The sequence below is a fragment of the Girardinichthys multiradiatus genome, chromosome 13 (genome assembly GCF_021462225.1).
Source record: "Girardinichthys multiradiatus isolate DD_20200921_A chromosome 13, DD_fGirMul_XY1, whole genome shotgun sequence".
Classification (NCBI taxonomy): domain Eukaryota; kingdom Metazoa; phylum Chordata; class Actinopteri; order Cyprinodontiformes; family Goodeidae; genus Girardinichthys; species Girardinichthys multiradiatus.
Window position 1 is genome coordinate 2,931,164 of NC_061806.1, and position 15,600 is coordinate 2,946,763.

At 39.5% G+C, this 15,600-nt stretch overlaps 1 protein-coding gene across 8 annotated transcripts in view; it reads right to left on the reverse strand.

Annotated features, from left to right (window-relative positions):
* Window positions 1-280: 280 nt before the first annotated feature.
* Window positions 281-15,600, reverse strand: part of thrb (thyroid hormone receptor beta) — a 140,341-nt gene continuing 125,021 nt past the window's right edge. For 4 of the 8 annotated variants that reach the window (XM_047383510.1, XM_047383509.1, XM_047383511.1 and 1 more), the window contains 7 exons: window positions 14,419-14,519; window positions 14,183-14,330; window positions 12,821-13,026; window positions 11,849-11,935; window positions 11,588-11,734; window positions 9,947-10,205; window positions 281-7,522 (listed from right to left, as the gene is read on the reverse strand). In XM_047383510.1, coding sequence (XP_047239466.1) covers window positions 7,281-7,522; window positions 9,947-10,205; window positions 11,588-11,734; window positions 11,849-11,935; window positions 12,821-13,026; window positions 14,183-14,330; window positions 14,419-14,519 — 1,190 coding nt within the window. In that variant the 3' untranslated portion in view covers window positions 281-7,280. The remainder of the gene's footprint in view (window positions 7,523-9,946; window positions 10,206-11,587; window positions 11,735-11,848; window positions 11,936-12,820; window positions 13,027-14,182; window positions 14,331-14,418; window positions 14,520-15,600) is intronic. The other 4 variants (XM_047383512.1, XM_047383507.1, XM_047383514.1 and 1 more) reach the window with 2 other exon arrangements.

The window sequence follows — 15,600 nt, forward strand, 5'->3', positions numbered from 1 at the left end:
ACTTCCATGACAACTAGCAGGCAAATGTTTGTTTCTTGGTTTGCGAAATATAATAAATAAGACTGTGTATTCATATTTGAAGGGTGCACATTACGTCTGTGAGACTGAAGTAATGGGTACTAATGAAAATCCCACAGCCGTAACTATAAAAACTTACTGATTTAGGACATTGCTTAATATAATTTGAACCAAATAGGGAAAGTCTGAGCATATTTAAGACTATATTTAAGTTCTAATAAATCTTAAGACAAACGTAAAAAAAAACATGCAAAGACAAAACTCTTAAAACCATATTTATTCTCAAGAGCCAGTTCACATTAGTTGTATTCATCATCTAATTTGTGCATTTAAAACCTTCTCTAAAAGGTCCTCTGTGTTCATGTGAAACCACTGGACAGTTGATAACCAGAGGACAGTTCCAGTAAAACCAATTCATTGCCACCCTTACTGCCTTTCTCTCTGTGATGGTGTTCCAGTCAGTGTAGAACAGGTGAGTACAGAACAGGTCACACAAGGAACAACACTCAAATATACAAGGAGGGAAGTCTGTGCTGACAGTGGATGACCTCTGCTGCTGGGTACACCTGGATCCAGAGGTTGCTCCTAAGATGTGTGCATGTGTAGCTGCTTCGTTTTGTACCGTCAGTGAAGTCCAGCTACAGTACTGTAATATAGATTTTATTGAACAACTAACGCTGCACTAACATTGCATGATTTTAGCTGCTTTGCTCCTTTTATTTGCCAAGATGTTGGATTAGCATGAGAGCATTTACTTTGTTAATACTACACAAAAACATTAACATGTTCCTTTTATGCTATCATCTGTAAAAAAAAAAATCCGCATTCTGAAAATATACATCCTATTTCCTTTGTAATGTAAAAATAACATTTAATGATGCACGTCTTGTTATTGGTTTGTAACCAGGTAACCTTAAAAGGAACAAGTTGTGGGAGAGAGAACAGTGAAGAGACAACAATTTAGTTTCTCAGTGAGCAGTCAGCACTGACAACATTTATGTGCACCAACAACCAAGAACATGTCGAAAAGGAAAACAACTCAGGATTTATAATAACAGCTTCGAGTTTGATTTTGATGTCAACATCAGTTTTGGTTCATTTGACTGTCCGGAGTTCTGCAGATTCTGGGGGCAGCCTAAAGCTTGGCCTTTAGCTCTTTCTGTCTTTATTGGCCTCATTAGGACAAGACAACAGAGCAGGAGATGGGTGTATTCCAGTTTCAATTTAGGAAGCCAATAACAAAGCTAAATACTACTAGCAATTTGAGCTCATAACATATCGCCCCTTTTTCTATGCATTTAAACGCTAAAGGAACATTTAAAAAAAAAATGTGTGTACACATTTAATAAGATAAATGTCACTACAAGTGTAAATAAACGTTATTTCTGCAAGATCCATGTTTTATTTGCACGTCAGCCATATTGAATTTTAACTCAGGAGTCTCCAACTTTCCAATCAGACTTCACAGCATGTTTAAATTCCTGAGAACTACCTGGAAGAGCCACCTGTACCAGCAGTAACTTCATCAGTCTTCTGTATGATAGACGCTCACAGTGGGCTAATACTCACAAATTAAACATTGCTGTGGATGGATAAAATCTTGAAAACTGAAGGCATTGTTGTTTTTTCACTGATTCTGCTACCACACCGTTCACTTGGGTTGAGGTCTAGACTTTGACTAGGCCCTTGCAACATCTTGATTCATTTTTTCTCAACTGTTCTTATGAAGGTTTGTTTCTGTGATAAGCATCATCATCATCGTGCATGTCTGAAAAACAGTTTCTGCTAAGAACTCTTCTAACCAAGTCATACACGTTTAGTGTTTTTGCTAACCGTAATGTGATGAGCTTTAACACTGAAGACGCTAACTGTGGCCCATAGAGTCTGAGATGTTCCTCTTTAGTTTTTCATTTGTCCAACAACAGTAAGGCGGAACTCAAGGTGAATTTGCTGGAACATTTGGAAAGTACTTTGAATGGTTTCAACTTACAAGTCAAATTTTGAAATTTCCTTCTATCTCTAGAATGATTCTATGGTTTGGAAATGACTTCCTAAACATTTAATGAAAGAAGGTTTTGATGCACGGCAACAGTTGCTACTCTAGGGTCATTGGGGATGTCATTTTTCTTGACATTGCGCTAACACACACCTGAAAGCTACTGAGGTTTTTTAGAGGTTCACACTTATTGATGATAAAATAATCATTAGCAATAGATTAGCAGCACCTGGCTGGAAATTAGTTTTACACACAATTACAGTGACTGAGGTTGCAATTTAAATGTGTTAATCTTGACAAAGACCAGATCCTTCTGATTTATTTATACATTAACTGATGTCCATCAAAGAAAAGTGTGAATTTTGTTCCTATTAGTGTGATAGTTAGATAAGACTATACACTGTAAAACACAGCGATCTCTAATAGAAGGAACTGCGAAAGCGTTTATGAGTCTTATTATGTTCTGTCCAATTAACTTGTAAAACACACACTGCTGGTTGCTATAGTCAAACTTTGGCTTAGAATTGGGTTCATTTATTTAAACATATTTAGTTTATAAAAGTTTAAAGCAAATTCCATAAACTAATGTTGCGCTCTGTATTCAAAAGTGAGATTTTCCAGTTTCCAGTCAAAAAAAGAAGAACTTCCCCTCCCAAAGATGAAGCTCATTAAATAGCTTAGAGTTCTGTATCCAGTATGGCCACCATGCAAATACAATGTTGTCAAAGTTGTTGATTTGAATTATTTATGAGCTTTTCTCATGGCTTAATGTGTCACCCATACCGCTGTAAAATATCTGAAAACATGTTCCTTTAGTGCTTGAACACAAAAAATGGAGAGAACTATATTGTTAGCTTGTTTTAGTTAGTTAGAACCAAAAGCTTCAACCACTGTTTTCTGTCTTGGAACAGTCTCAACTCAGTTGTAACGTCACTCCCAGCTCCCAAATTGGAACTTTGGAAAAAAACAAAAGGCATTATTGGATTTTTATTAAATCCTGCTAATTCTGTTTATACAACCATTTTAAATCTGCTTTAAAACTCTTAATGCATGAGTAGAAGGTGTTGGAGTTGTCTGGCTTTTTTGTAAAATATTGGCAAAATACAAATACAGTAAGTGTAGAGCTGGGGCCTTATTTAGTTTCCTGAATGTAGTTACTGGGTGTTTTTGTCTGAAAAGGGCCACTAGATAATTATATCTGCTGTTGAACATGCTACTAACAAGAGGCCAGACATATGGATTTTTGTTGTCAAACAATAGAAAAAAAGGATAATCTCTCTACAAAGACATTGTGAAGACTATAAAATAAAGGTTCTTACTAGTGATGTAAGACCTGCACATGAGAACGGCAGGAGCACCTAAACGTGGTCGGTGCTACATTTTCAAACCCCCCTGGCTCAGCATGGCCTGACCCTGCATCTCAGGTTGGGCTACCTTCACGTCCTCCCTCTCACTGATTGTCTGTGCATTTTGTTAGAATCTGTACAGTTTGCGAGGTGTGTGGGTTTGTGTGAGGTCCGGGTCTTCTTAACACTGCAGCAAGTCTATTGCTTTGATAAAAAGGCATCACTTCACAGAAATGAGACAAAAACAAAAACAGACCCACAAGCTGCTTTTAGGTGGAGCATGAAGCTGGGTAAAAATGAAACTCGCCATGGGAACAAAATCCTGGTCATCTTAGAACAAGAACAAAAACACATAATGATTAGAATAAAAGTAATGAAAGAGAGCGGTGTTTACACCTTCTCACGAGATTCCTAACTAGAATATGCTGATGATATCATATTTGTTTTGGACAAGTTAGCATTCATTCCACTTCTAAGTCCCATCAGCTGGCATAGTGCTAGGGTCTGACCTGTGTGCTTTCTGGGCATGTAATTCAATCAGCCATAACATTTGGGCCACTGACATGTGGGACTGAAACACTGATGTCCTGTTTCTGTCCCATCTGGCCATGGGTGGGATGTATTAGGAAGCAAGTGAACATTCTCTTCTTTGAACAGGTGAATTAAAAGCAGACACACTGGAAAAGACTAAAGGCTCGAGACTGTTCCATCCTAGCAGGAAGTCATGCCGGATTTTCCTGGTCTCCAGGGGTTTGGACCTAGTGGTCTAAGATAGAAAAACAGGTAAACCAGTGGGTAGTGGGAGCAGAAGCCATTTTTTGTAAGGGTTTCCAGTGTGGAGTCCCAATCAGGTCATCATGTCTGCAGATGCTGAGCACCAACTTCTGCCACTGCAGCAGTGTTGACTGATGACATTCTCATCCGCTGAGGGTGGGAGAGAGGCTCCGGTCCTCTGATCTACTGATGGACTTTCTTCCTCCTCCACCACAGACGTTCATGATTTAAACTTTAAACAGCAGAAAACAGCTGTAAACATTTTAAACTGACAGGACAAAACGGGAACGCAGAAGAACTTGAGATACTCAAAACTGCCTCCATAAATCTCCATTTAATATTTACTTGGAAATAAAATGTACTGCTTACCATCATCAGCCTTTTTCTGGCTAAATTTCTTCCATGGTTACTTGCAGTTGAAACACCAAAGAAATCTACCCTTTTCCTTTAGCTGCAGCTAAACGTGCTGAGAAAGGTGGTGCTGATTGAGGTAGGAAGGTGTCAGAACCATCAGTGTGGTGCCGTTAGATGTATATGGCACTGTTCGGGCTCAGGCCAGTCAGCTTACTGATGCTCCTCTGTGCCCATAACCAAGGGTGTAGAAGGGAAGTAGCCTGTTGGTTCTGATATAACTATATTTGGTTTACATGAAGTGGATGGTGCTTACCTGAGGAAGACATGGCAACAGGAGGGGAAGAAGGCAAGGCGGCTGGCCAGTCTCATGCCTTAGACAAGGTTCTGCTGGGAAACTTCAGATGTTATGACACTCTGACATCTACCACCTACTTAAACACTATTGTGATCACAGTTGTAATAATCTGACTGGGCTGCTTTTGTTCTCAGGATGTTGCTCCTTTTCTCTCTTTAAAGATTTTTTATGAATGATTTCAGGAAAACAACCAAGAGGTATTAACTTGGCCTCCAGATTTCCTCAATCTCAGACCAACTGAGCATCTGAAGGACATGTTGGAAAACCAGGTGTATACCTCATCATCTAAGAGTTAAATGCTCTGCCACTGATGGCAGATTTATTATCAACAGGTTGGAGCTGTTTTGATGGGAACAAGACACTAATACGGTCATAATGTTATGGCTGAATGGTCTAGGTGTTAGCCATAGTGCACTACATTGTATTTGAGAATGTGTGTGTGTGTTAGTCTATATGGGTGTCACTGCAAGAGCATGCTGAGCTGCAATTCAAACGTAAATAAGAACACAATTCATTCCAATAGCTCACCATCGTAGCACCATGACATCCCTGCTTTACCACAGAGTTAAAGCAGAAGAAAAAACAATACTGAATGTATGAGATGAAGCATTTCAAACTGAGATTCACTGAAACATGACTCACTCTTTGTGTGCAACATTGCCTGATTCACCATCTTCTTCTCTAAGAAATGAGTTTAATGTCACACACTTTGTTTTGGCACAAAATCAGCTTCACAAAAATGAGTCCTAAATGTTCCTGAAATTAGAAAATCTGTGTGTTTGTCTGGGTCCTGACCAGTCTGTGGGGATGAAGAGTGGTTTAATGCTGCAGCTGCGTTCCTTTAACTGTCGGACAAATCTCATTCTCCAACCTTTCTATTAAATTTGCCATTTTTAATGTGGGGATCTGTTAGGAGGTTATGAACCCTCAATATCTTTCCTGAAACTGATAACTATCTTAGCACGTTACTTTGACTAGTGCTCCTAGCTGGAATAGCTAGTGACTATGTTTTTTCAGCATCTGGTTACAGTAACAACACGGTATAAAAGTACAGCTGTGTACAAATAAAATAACCATTCTGCTCTCCACATGTTCTGTTTTGAATATTGTGATGTTTAAGCAACCAGTCTTGATTTCTTCCTGCATGGAGCTTTATCTGATGATTAGGAATAATATTCTCACAGGATGATAATCTAGAAAAAAAGGCTCATGGTATTAACACAAAAACAATTAAAGAAAATAATAACTGAATAATACTTTTATTGAAAACAGATAAGCAAAAATAATTCCTACTGCTGCAAAAATAAATGAACGTACTTATTAATACAGTTATAATAATGTATCTATTTGTTCATATTTTGATTATAAAATAACATATACTAACATATCTAAATAATATATAGAACAAAGACAAAATTTAGGAGTAAACATGCTTATTGTGGAGACTACAACACAGAGTACAACGAGCTAACGTTAGCTGATTAGATCTAGTCTGTGTATGTGCTCAGGTGAACAGTAATCAGGGGCACTGCTTTTCACAATGAGAAATACTGCCTTTCTTTAAGTGTGAGAGAAGTGCAGTAGCCTCTTTTCAGCCAGCTGTCTGTCGGTGCGCAGCAAAAGGTGGGGACGGACAGCACTGTATGGTTCATACAGCTGGAGACCACCTTGTGTGTCACACTGGTGTCTTATTAGGAGGACTTTAAGCCAAAGGAACAATATGATGTAAAATTGTGGTGGATTTGATACCCAAAACTTTTAAAATATTGGCACACCTTAATGCTAGAAACGGACCCATACCTACTTGGGATGCAGTGGGTTCCTACTTTGAAAATTCAGATTTGTCCAAGAGCTTCTGAACGCAGCTTTATGTTGTAACCTTGACATGGTTTGGTTTTCTAGAGATGTGAGCAGCTACCTTTCAGAGTGAGTCATTTAACAGTGTGTACAAACTTAATGTATAAACCAGTAAATGGGACCAATCAGGCATGGATTATGGAGAGAACTAACAGACCTGGTCTGTATCAAAGGAGTTTTCACTGAGTTTTTTATAACATAAAGAAAACAAATTCAACATTTCCATGGTTTCTAACCTACAAACAACTGTTGATAAGATCACCGTTATGCCAACTGTACAATTATCCAGAAAAAGAAACTATCGTCAAATCGGACGCGAGAAGTTATATGCACAAAAATAATAACAAACCAGGAAAAAAAGGCTATTCACATGTACCCGCAATGTGAGGAATGGTTTCATCCAAACTAGACCAGAGAGCTAGCCCTAAACTATGGAATTAAGTGACACTCAGTAGTGCTATCAGAAGGTTCAAGGAGATGGGCCTTCAGCTGGTGCCACCCCTGAGACCACCAGGGCGCCCAGGCTTTGGACACACATATACAAACAATCCAAGCACACTCATACACTGAAATCCATTTGTCAGTCCTCAAAGACCTCCAGGAAAAGTGGAGGGAACAGCTCGGTGGGGCACTCCACTTTCATGTGGAGGAACCGGCTGGCGTGGCAGGCGCCGATCATCCGCAGGTCCGTCACCTTCATTAGCAGCTTTGGCCAGAAATGGGCCACTTTGTGCTTGCGGAAGTTTATGTAATGTTCAAAGGCCAGCAGGAACTCTTCTTGGCAGCGCTCAATTCGCTCCACACTGGTCAGACCTGGACGATCTGAAACGACAACAAGTCACTATGATAGCTAGGAGGTGCCAGAGAGTCCTGAACTTTATGCTAGAATACTAAATATGTGGTTTCCAGCATTTAAAGGAGTGCTCTTTGTGATAGCTCCACAAGAACAATGTGTTCTGAATTGTTAAACATCATCTTACTTACTCATTTTTCTGCTATTTGTCTTTTTTTTGGTCTCTGCTTCAGTTTTTCTTTCTGTCTGTGTCTGTGTCCTCACAATCTAACAAGCTTAGGTAGATAAAACTTGCTTGCATGACCTGAACAAAACTTTACTGAATTTAATTCAACTGATTTACACTCTGTAGATTATTTGAAGTCAGCTAAATTCAAATGGACTCTAACCAAACTGGACTTGAAGTGACCTTGTTTTTCTGTGCATGTGTTGTGCACTGGTAGTGATAAACCCAAACCCTGGATTAAAGATTGCATCACAATATCTGCATTAAATGTTGACTTCATAACTCACATAAGAAACGTCCCGATTTAATGTCATAACAACATTCCACTGCTTTCGATTGCTATTAAATACTCAATGCTGTCTTTATGTTGGAGCTCTTGGTAATATTCAATTATAATGAATACACATAAACTATGATGTGTCCCACATTCAATGCTAACAGTGAGTGTACCAGAGAGCAGAACAGAAGGGTAGGTTGGCCCCGGGTCTTTTCTGCATATAAGCCACAGCAGAGCAGTATTGATCTTCATTGAGGAGCAGTGCAGCACACCACACAGAGCCAGACCCAAGCTTGCTGGACAAAGCTCCTCACATTGATTATGCTAATTAATTGATTGTTTAATATAGATTTCATGTCAAAGCCAACTATTCACTCAAACTGGGCCGACAACAAAGCAAGTATCAGAAGGAGAGCTACAGGGGTTGGACAATGAAACTGAAACACCTGTCATTTTAGTGTGGGAGGTTTCATGGCTAAATTGGACCAGCCTGGTAGCCAGTCTTCATTGATTGCACATTGCACCAGTAAGAGCAGAGTGTGAAGGTTCAATTAGCAGGGTAAGAGCACAGTTTTGCTCAAAATATTGAAATGCACACAACATTATGGGTGACATACCAGAGTTCAAAAGAGGACAAATTGTTGGTGCATGTCTTGCTGGCGCATCTGTGACCAAGACAGCAAGTCTTTGTGATGTATCAAGAGCCACGGTATCCAGGGTAATGTCAGCATACCACCAAGAAGGACGAACCACATCCAACAGGATTAACTGTGGACGCAAGAGGAAGCTGTCTGAAAGGGATGTTCAGGTGCTAACCCGGATTGTATCCAAAAAACATAAAACCACGGCTGCCCAAATCACGGCAGAATTAAATGTGCACCTCAACTCTCCTGTTTCCACCAGAACTGTCCGTCAGGAGCTCCACAGGGTCAATATACACGGCCGGGCTGCTATAGCCAAACCTTTGGTCACTCATGCCAATGCCAAACGACGGTTTCAATGGTGCAAGGAGTGCAAATCTTGGGCTGTGAACAATGTGAAACATGTATTGTTCTCTGATGAGTCCACCTTTACTGTTTTCCCCACATCCAGGAGAGTTACGGTGTGGAGAAGCCCCAAAGAAGCGTACCACCCAGACTGTTGCATGCCCAGAGTGAAGCATGGGGGTGGATCAGTGATGGTTTGGGCTGCCTTATCATGGCATTCCCTTGGCCCAATACTTGTGCTAGATGGGCGCATCACTGCCAAGGACTACCGAACCATTCTTGAGGACCATGTGCATCCAGTGGTTCAAACATTGTATCATGAAGGCGGTGCCGTGTATCAGGATGACAATGCACCAATACACACAGCAAGACTGGTGAAAGATTGGTTTGATGAACATGAAAGTGAAGTTGAACATCTCCCATGGCCTGCACAGTCACCAGATCTAAATATTATTGAGCCACTTTGGGGTGTTTTGGAGGAGCGAGTCAGGAAACGTTTTCCTCCACCAGTATCACGTAGTGATCTGGCCACTATCCTGCAAGAAGAATGGCTTAAAATCCCTCTGACCACTGTGCAGGACTTGTATATGTCATTCCCAAGACGAATTGACGCTGTATTGGCCACAAAAGGAGGCCCTACACCATACTAATAAATTTTTGTGGTCTAAAACCAGGTGTTTTAGTTTCATTGTCCAACCCCTGTAGGAGTGCTGATAGTAGGATCATCAGAGTTTATGGATGGACCATGCAAAATAACTCAATGAAATCAAGAAATCTGTCAAAGTTTACAGAAATTTATTATTTATTAAATTAATCTGCTCCTTTCAACCAATCAAGTTTAACAATTCAGCACAGAAATAAAACCCATCCATGTTGGTCAGGAATAAAAATATGGGGCAAGGAGCCGAGATCTGGGTTGTTTATGCAAATCTGTTTCACTTTTAATGGTTTTCATCCAGCTTACCAGATGAAAGAAGGATAACAGCCTGTAGGAGAGCCACCTCAGAGTCATCCAGGTTGAAGGAGGCCAACGACACACCAAGGTCAAAGATGGCATCCGAAACTACGCCAAGTCCTCCGTTTTTAAGCTGACCTCGAGTTACCGCCATTTCACCGTTGAGCGTGAGGGTTTCACTCTCTGGATCATAACGCACGGCCGCTCGCAGTGACATGATCTCCATGCAGCAGCCTTTCAGCAGGATGATCTGGTCTTCGCAAGGCAGCTGGGAACAGTCAGATAGGCAGAACATTCATGTGTTGTTAGTGTTTGCACCCATTACCGCTGAAAATCATACTGAAGTAGAAAACTGTTAACATTTCTAAACAGAATACTGCCCTGATGTTTCTACTGAATGCTAGCACAGAAAAGCAGCTCAATGCTAACAGTGCTAATGGTGTTGTGATGCTAAGGACTTGACAAACAAAGACTAAAACTTAACTATTAGGAACTGCAAATGATAAAGAAGCATAATACGTCTTTCTAGTCTGCATATCTTTTCATCTAGATTACAAGATCAAATTTCTTTTTATTTTTATAAAAACTACAACATGATGTATTTTTATTCTGGTGTATTATGTTTGGCATCCCCTTTTTTAATTGTTTATTAAAATTTTTTTTAATCACACTACCAGTCAAAAGTTTTAAATACGCTTTCTGAGATACTCTTTATTTTCATGAGTATTTACATTGTAGATTCTCACCACAGACAACAAACCTGTGAATGAACACACCTGGAATAAAGAAGTGAACAAAATGTGTGAAATATCTCTAAACATTTTTATATTTTAGATTCTTCAAAATAGCCACCCTTTGCTTTGTTCTCTTGGCATTCTCTCCATGAGCTTCATGAGGTGGTCACCTGAAAGGGTTTCCAAAAAGTCTTGAAAGAACTTCCCAGAGGTTCATTGGGAGACGGCCAAAGGTCAGTCATTACAGCAAAGGGCGGCTACTTTAAGAAATCTAAAATATAACATATTTAAAGTTATTTTACAGTTTTTTGTTTGCTACATAATTCCATATGTGTTCATTCACTGTTTAGATGGCTTTAACGAGAGTCTATGTACAATGTAAATAAACATAAACATAAAGAAAACCAGAAAATGAGAAAGTGGTTCTAAAACTTTTTTGATATTTGTCTTTTTTTGTATTTTTGATAATTTTAGAAAGAATTATTTAAAAAAATCAAATTGACCAAAAAATGATCAGCTTTTTTAATACTTTTGTCCCCCAACATTGATATTGCTTAACTTTCTCTCAATAATGCATTATTTTAATCAGTTTTAGTATTTCACGTTTTCATACTGAATTTTAAAAATGTAGCAAACTGTCTTGATGTTCCACTTAGTTGAACCTTTTTAGAATTTGTTTCTAGCTTTGTTTTCTGGTTTCCAAACATGTTGGTGATTTTTAGGAAGAACACAATTGGTTTGCTGTAAATCTCAAATCACATTTTTATTGCATAACTTTGACATTGATTAGGGAAGAAAAGTTTCCAAATTATTTTTATAGGAGGGTGCCAGCATTTTCTTACTGCTCTAATTAATTTTGACCAATGTTTAAGCTGCTGTCGTGATTAGAAGCAGATTATATGAGTCTAACACCTACCTCACAGAACATAGGCAGTTTTTTGGCAAAGTCCACCACTCGGGTTATGGCAGGGGTGATAATTTTTGTAAACTGACTGAAGGCTTCAATATCCACTTTGTTTTCCTCAGCTGCACTGACCATGGAGGCTTGACCACAATCCTCAGGCTAGAGAAAAGAAGACAGGTAAAATATTTTTTTATTAAAATTACTATGAAATTCCTGTGTTGATGTTGAGGAGACCTGCCATAATTTGTATTAGTCATAGGTGCAGGTTCTTACCTTAGTATCCTTCACCCCTGCTGCACTCTGGTCAGAAGTATAGAATAAATTACATGTTATTTCATTAAGAAGCATTGCTTCCTCGACCTGTTGGATAATCAACAGGAATCGTGAAGTTTCAATGAAGAACCCGCGTCAAGTCAACTAAGAAGAAAACAAGTTAAACTGAGGACAGGTGAAAGGTGAGCAGACAGAAAACAGGCGATGAAATGAACAATTTCCGTGAGTTTCTGTATTGGGATTTTTTCTTTTAAATCCAGGATCCTCATTTTAAAAAGATTCACAATCATGATGCCAATTATTGGTCAAAGTTTCCACATGTTTACATAAAATATTCAACAGTTCAGTTAAATTAATTACACTCAAGAAGAACCGTGGAAAAGCCCATAACTGGGCTAAATATACAACTTATTTTAAATCCTGCCATAGAAACTCAGGACTAAATTCACATCTGACAGACTTAATCTGAACAGAATCATTAGATTAAACAGAAAAAAAGCAAATTTGTTAAAGAAAAACAACAGAAACAGTTTTGAAGCATAGAATCAAAAACTGCTAAAGAGAAAAAAACAAAAAAGCACTTTAAAAGAAAAATCAAGTGATTAGTAGCAGCGGTTAAAGATTGTTGCTCGGAGAGACAGAAAACATGACAAAAGTAAGATGTAAAATAAGTGCCGCTGCGTTCAGGAACACTTTTCTCCTTCGTCCAGCTAACTCTCCTCACCTCCTCTACAAGGAGATACAAAAACAACACATGGACATATTAACATAGGGAACAGTGGAACAGTGGCTGTGGAGGAAGTGGGAGGAACAGGGCTACAACAGGTCAGGGGAGAGGGATCGGGAGGGGGCTCAGGGGGTTCGGGGTGGGGTGGGGTAGGGTGGGGGGGTCTGAGGATGAGGCAGAGTAAATCAATGCAATGACGGCTGTGGTGAGGAGGGAGACAAGGAGGGTGGAGGAAGGTGTCTCACCAGGAATTTCCGCTTCTGCTTCCAGTGGTTGCCCTGTGCATTCGTGGACATGTGGGCCTCCGTCACCAAACGGATGAGCTCCCACTCCTCCTGTGATGGCTCCAGTCGGTCCCACACTGTTTTCTGCATTTCCTCCTTTCGCCGGCGCTCCCGGTTCTCCTCGATCAGCTTCCGCTTGGCCAGCCTCTTGCTGTCATCCAGCACCACTGGAGCAAAAGAGGAGAGGCGGCAGCCCAAGGAGGAAAAAGCGGGAAGGATGTGAGCGGACAGGAAGAGGAGAGAGGTTGATGACTCAACAGGTTTCAAAGGGATCAGACTTCAACCTTTCATTTTTTTTTTTATATAGTAAAATGTATAAAAAAACTAAAAATCACAACCAAGTTTAAGCATGTCTCTCTACATTTGCAACCAGTGGAAATTTTATCTTTATAGATGAATCATGCTTGGACTTTTTAACCTTATTGTTATGTCTGTGAAATAAATACATGTTGTTCAGTAAGTTGTATTTTATTTCTCTGTTGCTATAAAAATGTGTTGGATCTAATGAGCAGAAGTCTAGGCTTGAAAACATCAGTCTGTGTGGATTGTGTTCTCTATTGCAATGAGGGAAATGCTCATCATGCTTAATTATTTCAATATAAAATACTAAGTTAAACAATACTAGTGTTACTAGTGTTAAATATAGTAATGTAATGGGGCAATGGTTTCTATTAAATAAACACAACATGTAACATTATGGCTGGGTGGCCATAATTGTTTGATTAAAAGACACTCAGGATATGTGATAAATGTTATATGATGTCATATGTCCAGTTTCTGCAGATTATTTAAAACAAAGGTTTTAGTGTACAGATTATCAGTCATCCCCTGGGTTTTAAACGGATTTAAAACCTTAGGGTCATAATAGGCATTAACACACACACACACACACACACATATATCTGTGTTTTACTATCTTTATGAGGACTTTTCAGTTACTTCCATTGACTTCCATTCATTTTCCTTGATTTTTAGTGCCTAACCCTGACCCTAACACTAACCCTAACCCTAACCAGTTAATACCTAACCCTAACCCTAACAATAACTCAATTCATACCCTAGTCCTAAACCTAACCCCTGTCCCAAGAACGGAATTTGAAAAAGTGAGGACCAGGAAAATGTCCTCCCTTTGTTAAAATTTCCTTACTTTGCAATAAAAATACAAAAATTGGTTCTCACTCAGCAACAAGTATAAGAACACACACACACACACACACACACACACACACACCACACACACACACACACACACACACACAACCAACACACCAACATAAACATTCAGGCAAACAAAAACAGTAGGAGTACAGTTAATGTACTCACAGTCTGTTGCCATTCCTACTGCAATGCACTTCTTGAAGCGACATTCTTGGCACTGGTTTCTGGTCACCTTGTCGATGACACACTTCCCCTCGTACTTGCAGGCGTAGGTCGGGTTGAGGTTTTTCTGAATGGTCCTCCTGAAGAACCCCTGCAGAGGAACCGGCTGCATGATCAGTGCTGGAACAGAGAAAGGTACTGCTGCAGAACAGAAATATAGGACGCCCTGATCACACTACCTTGCAACCTTCGCATGTGATGCAGCGATAGTGATAGCCGGTGGCTTTGTCCCCGCACACTACACACAGCTCATCCTTGTCCAGGTAACTTGGTATGTAACCTGCAGAGACAAACACAGAACAGTTCATGTTTTCATATCACCATTGTAACATTTAAGCACAGAAACAATAACTTCAAATTAACGGGCATTTATAGTTGGAATAAAGCATTCCGGCGACTTTTTCATATTAAAATTCCGTTCTCCAGAATCAAGCTAAGATTTTGTGGCCCATCTTCAATGTCTACAATGGCAGCAGATATTTTTACAGTGATGAGGCTGGAAAACTGAAACAAAACAGAGATAAAAAGGAATAATATTGTTCATAGATGATCATGGGATTTAGCCTTATTATGACATGTTCTAAAACCCCACTAAAGTATGTCCATGAATCACAATATTAAAGTACTGTGATTGGTTGAATGTAAGATGATGGCAACAAAAAGATAAGCTGCAGTTTTCCTCAAGGTGGTCAAAGTTATCCAGTTAGTGCTTGGTGTCCCTAATCCTGCTGCCATCTCCTAAGACAGGTCAGGATAATGTTGTCAATGTCAAACGTAGCACCCCTTTTTCAGTTTTAGTATTGCTGCTTTGCTGCTAAACACAAAAACAATTGATGCTATGAAAATGTAGCCATGTTTTAAACAATTGTTTAATATATATTTGATTACACACAAACACATGCACACCCTATTACTCATTTTTGTCAGTTTCTAACATGTGGGAGTAAAATGTCATGTGAAGTGTGTGATTATGGGTTTATGGGTAGAGGGCACGACCCATATAAGGAGGCTTCAGTCGTTGACGCAGCTGTCCCGGATTCAAGTCCCGACCCTGGAGGCCACTCTCTCCACCCCACTTTCTGTCTTGCGTACTTTCAAAAAAACTAAGAAAAAACAAAAAATCTTTAAAAAAATGTGTGGTTTCGTAGAATTCCAGGCCCAGATAAGTTTTTTCCTTCTAATTAATCACCTGGGCTAACTTAGTTAACACCTTGCTCCGTCTTTGGTGCTGATCCTAATGGGATCAGTGCTTGAAGCACCGGTAGTCCTCAGGATCGAATGTGGACAAACTGATCAATATCTATTTGGGGGTTTATTAAAAGACAAAAAAATAATCGAACATCAGCCTTCTGTTGCCTCAG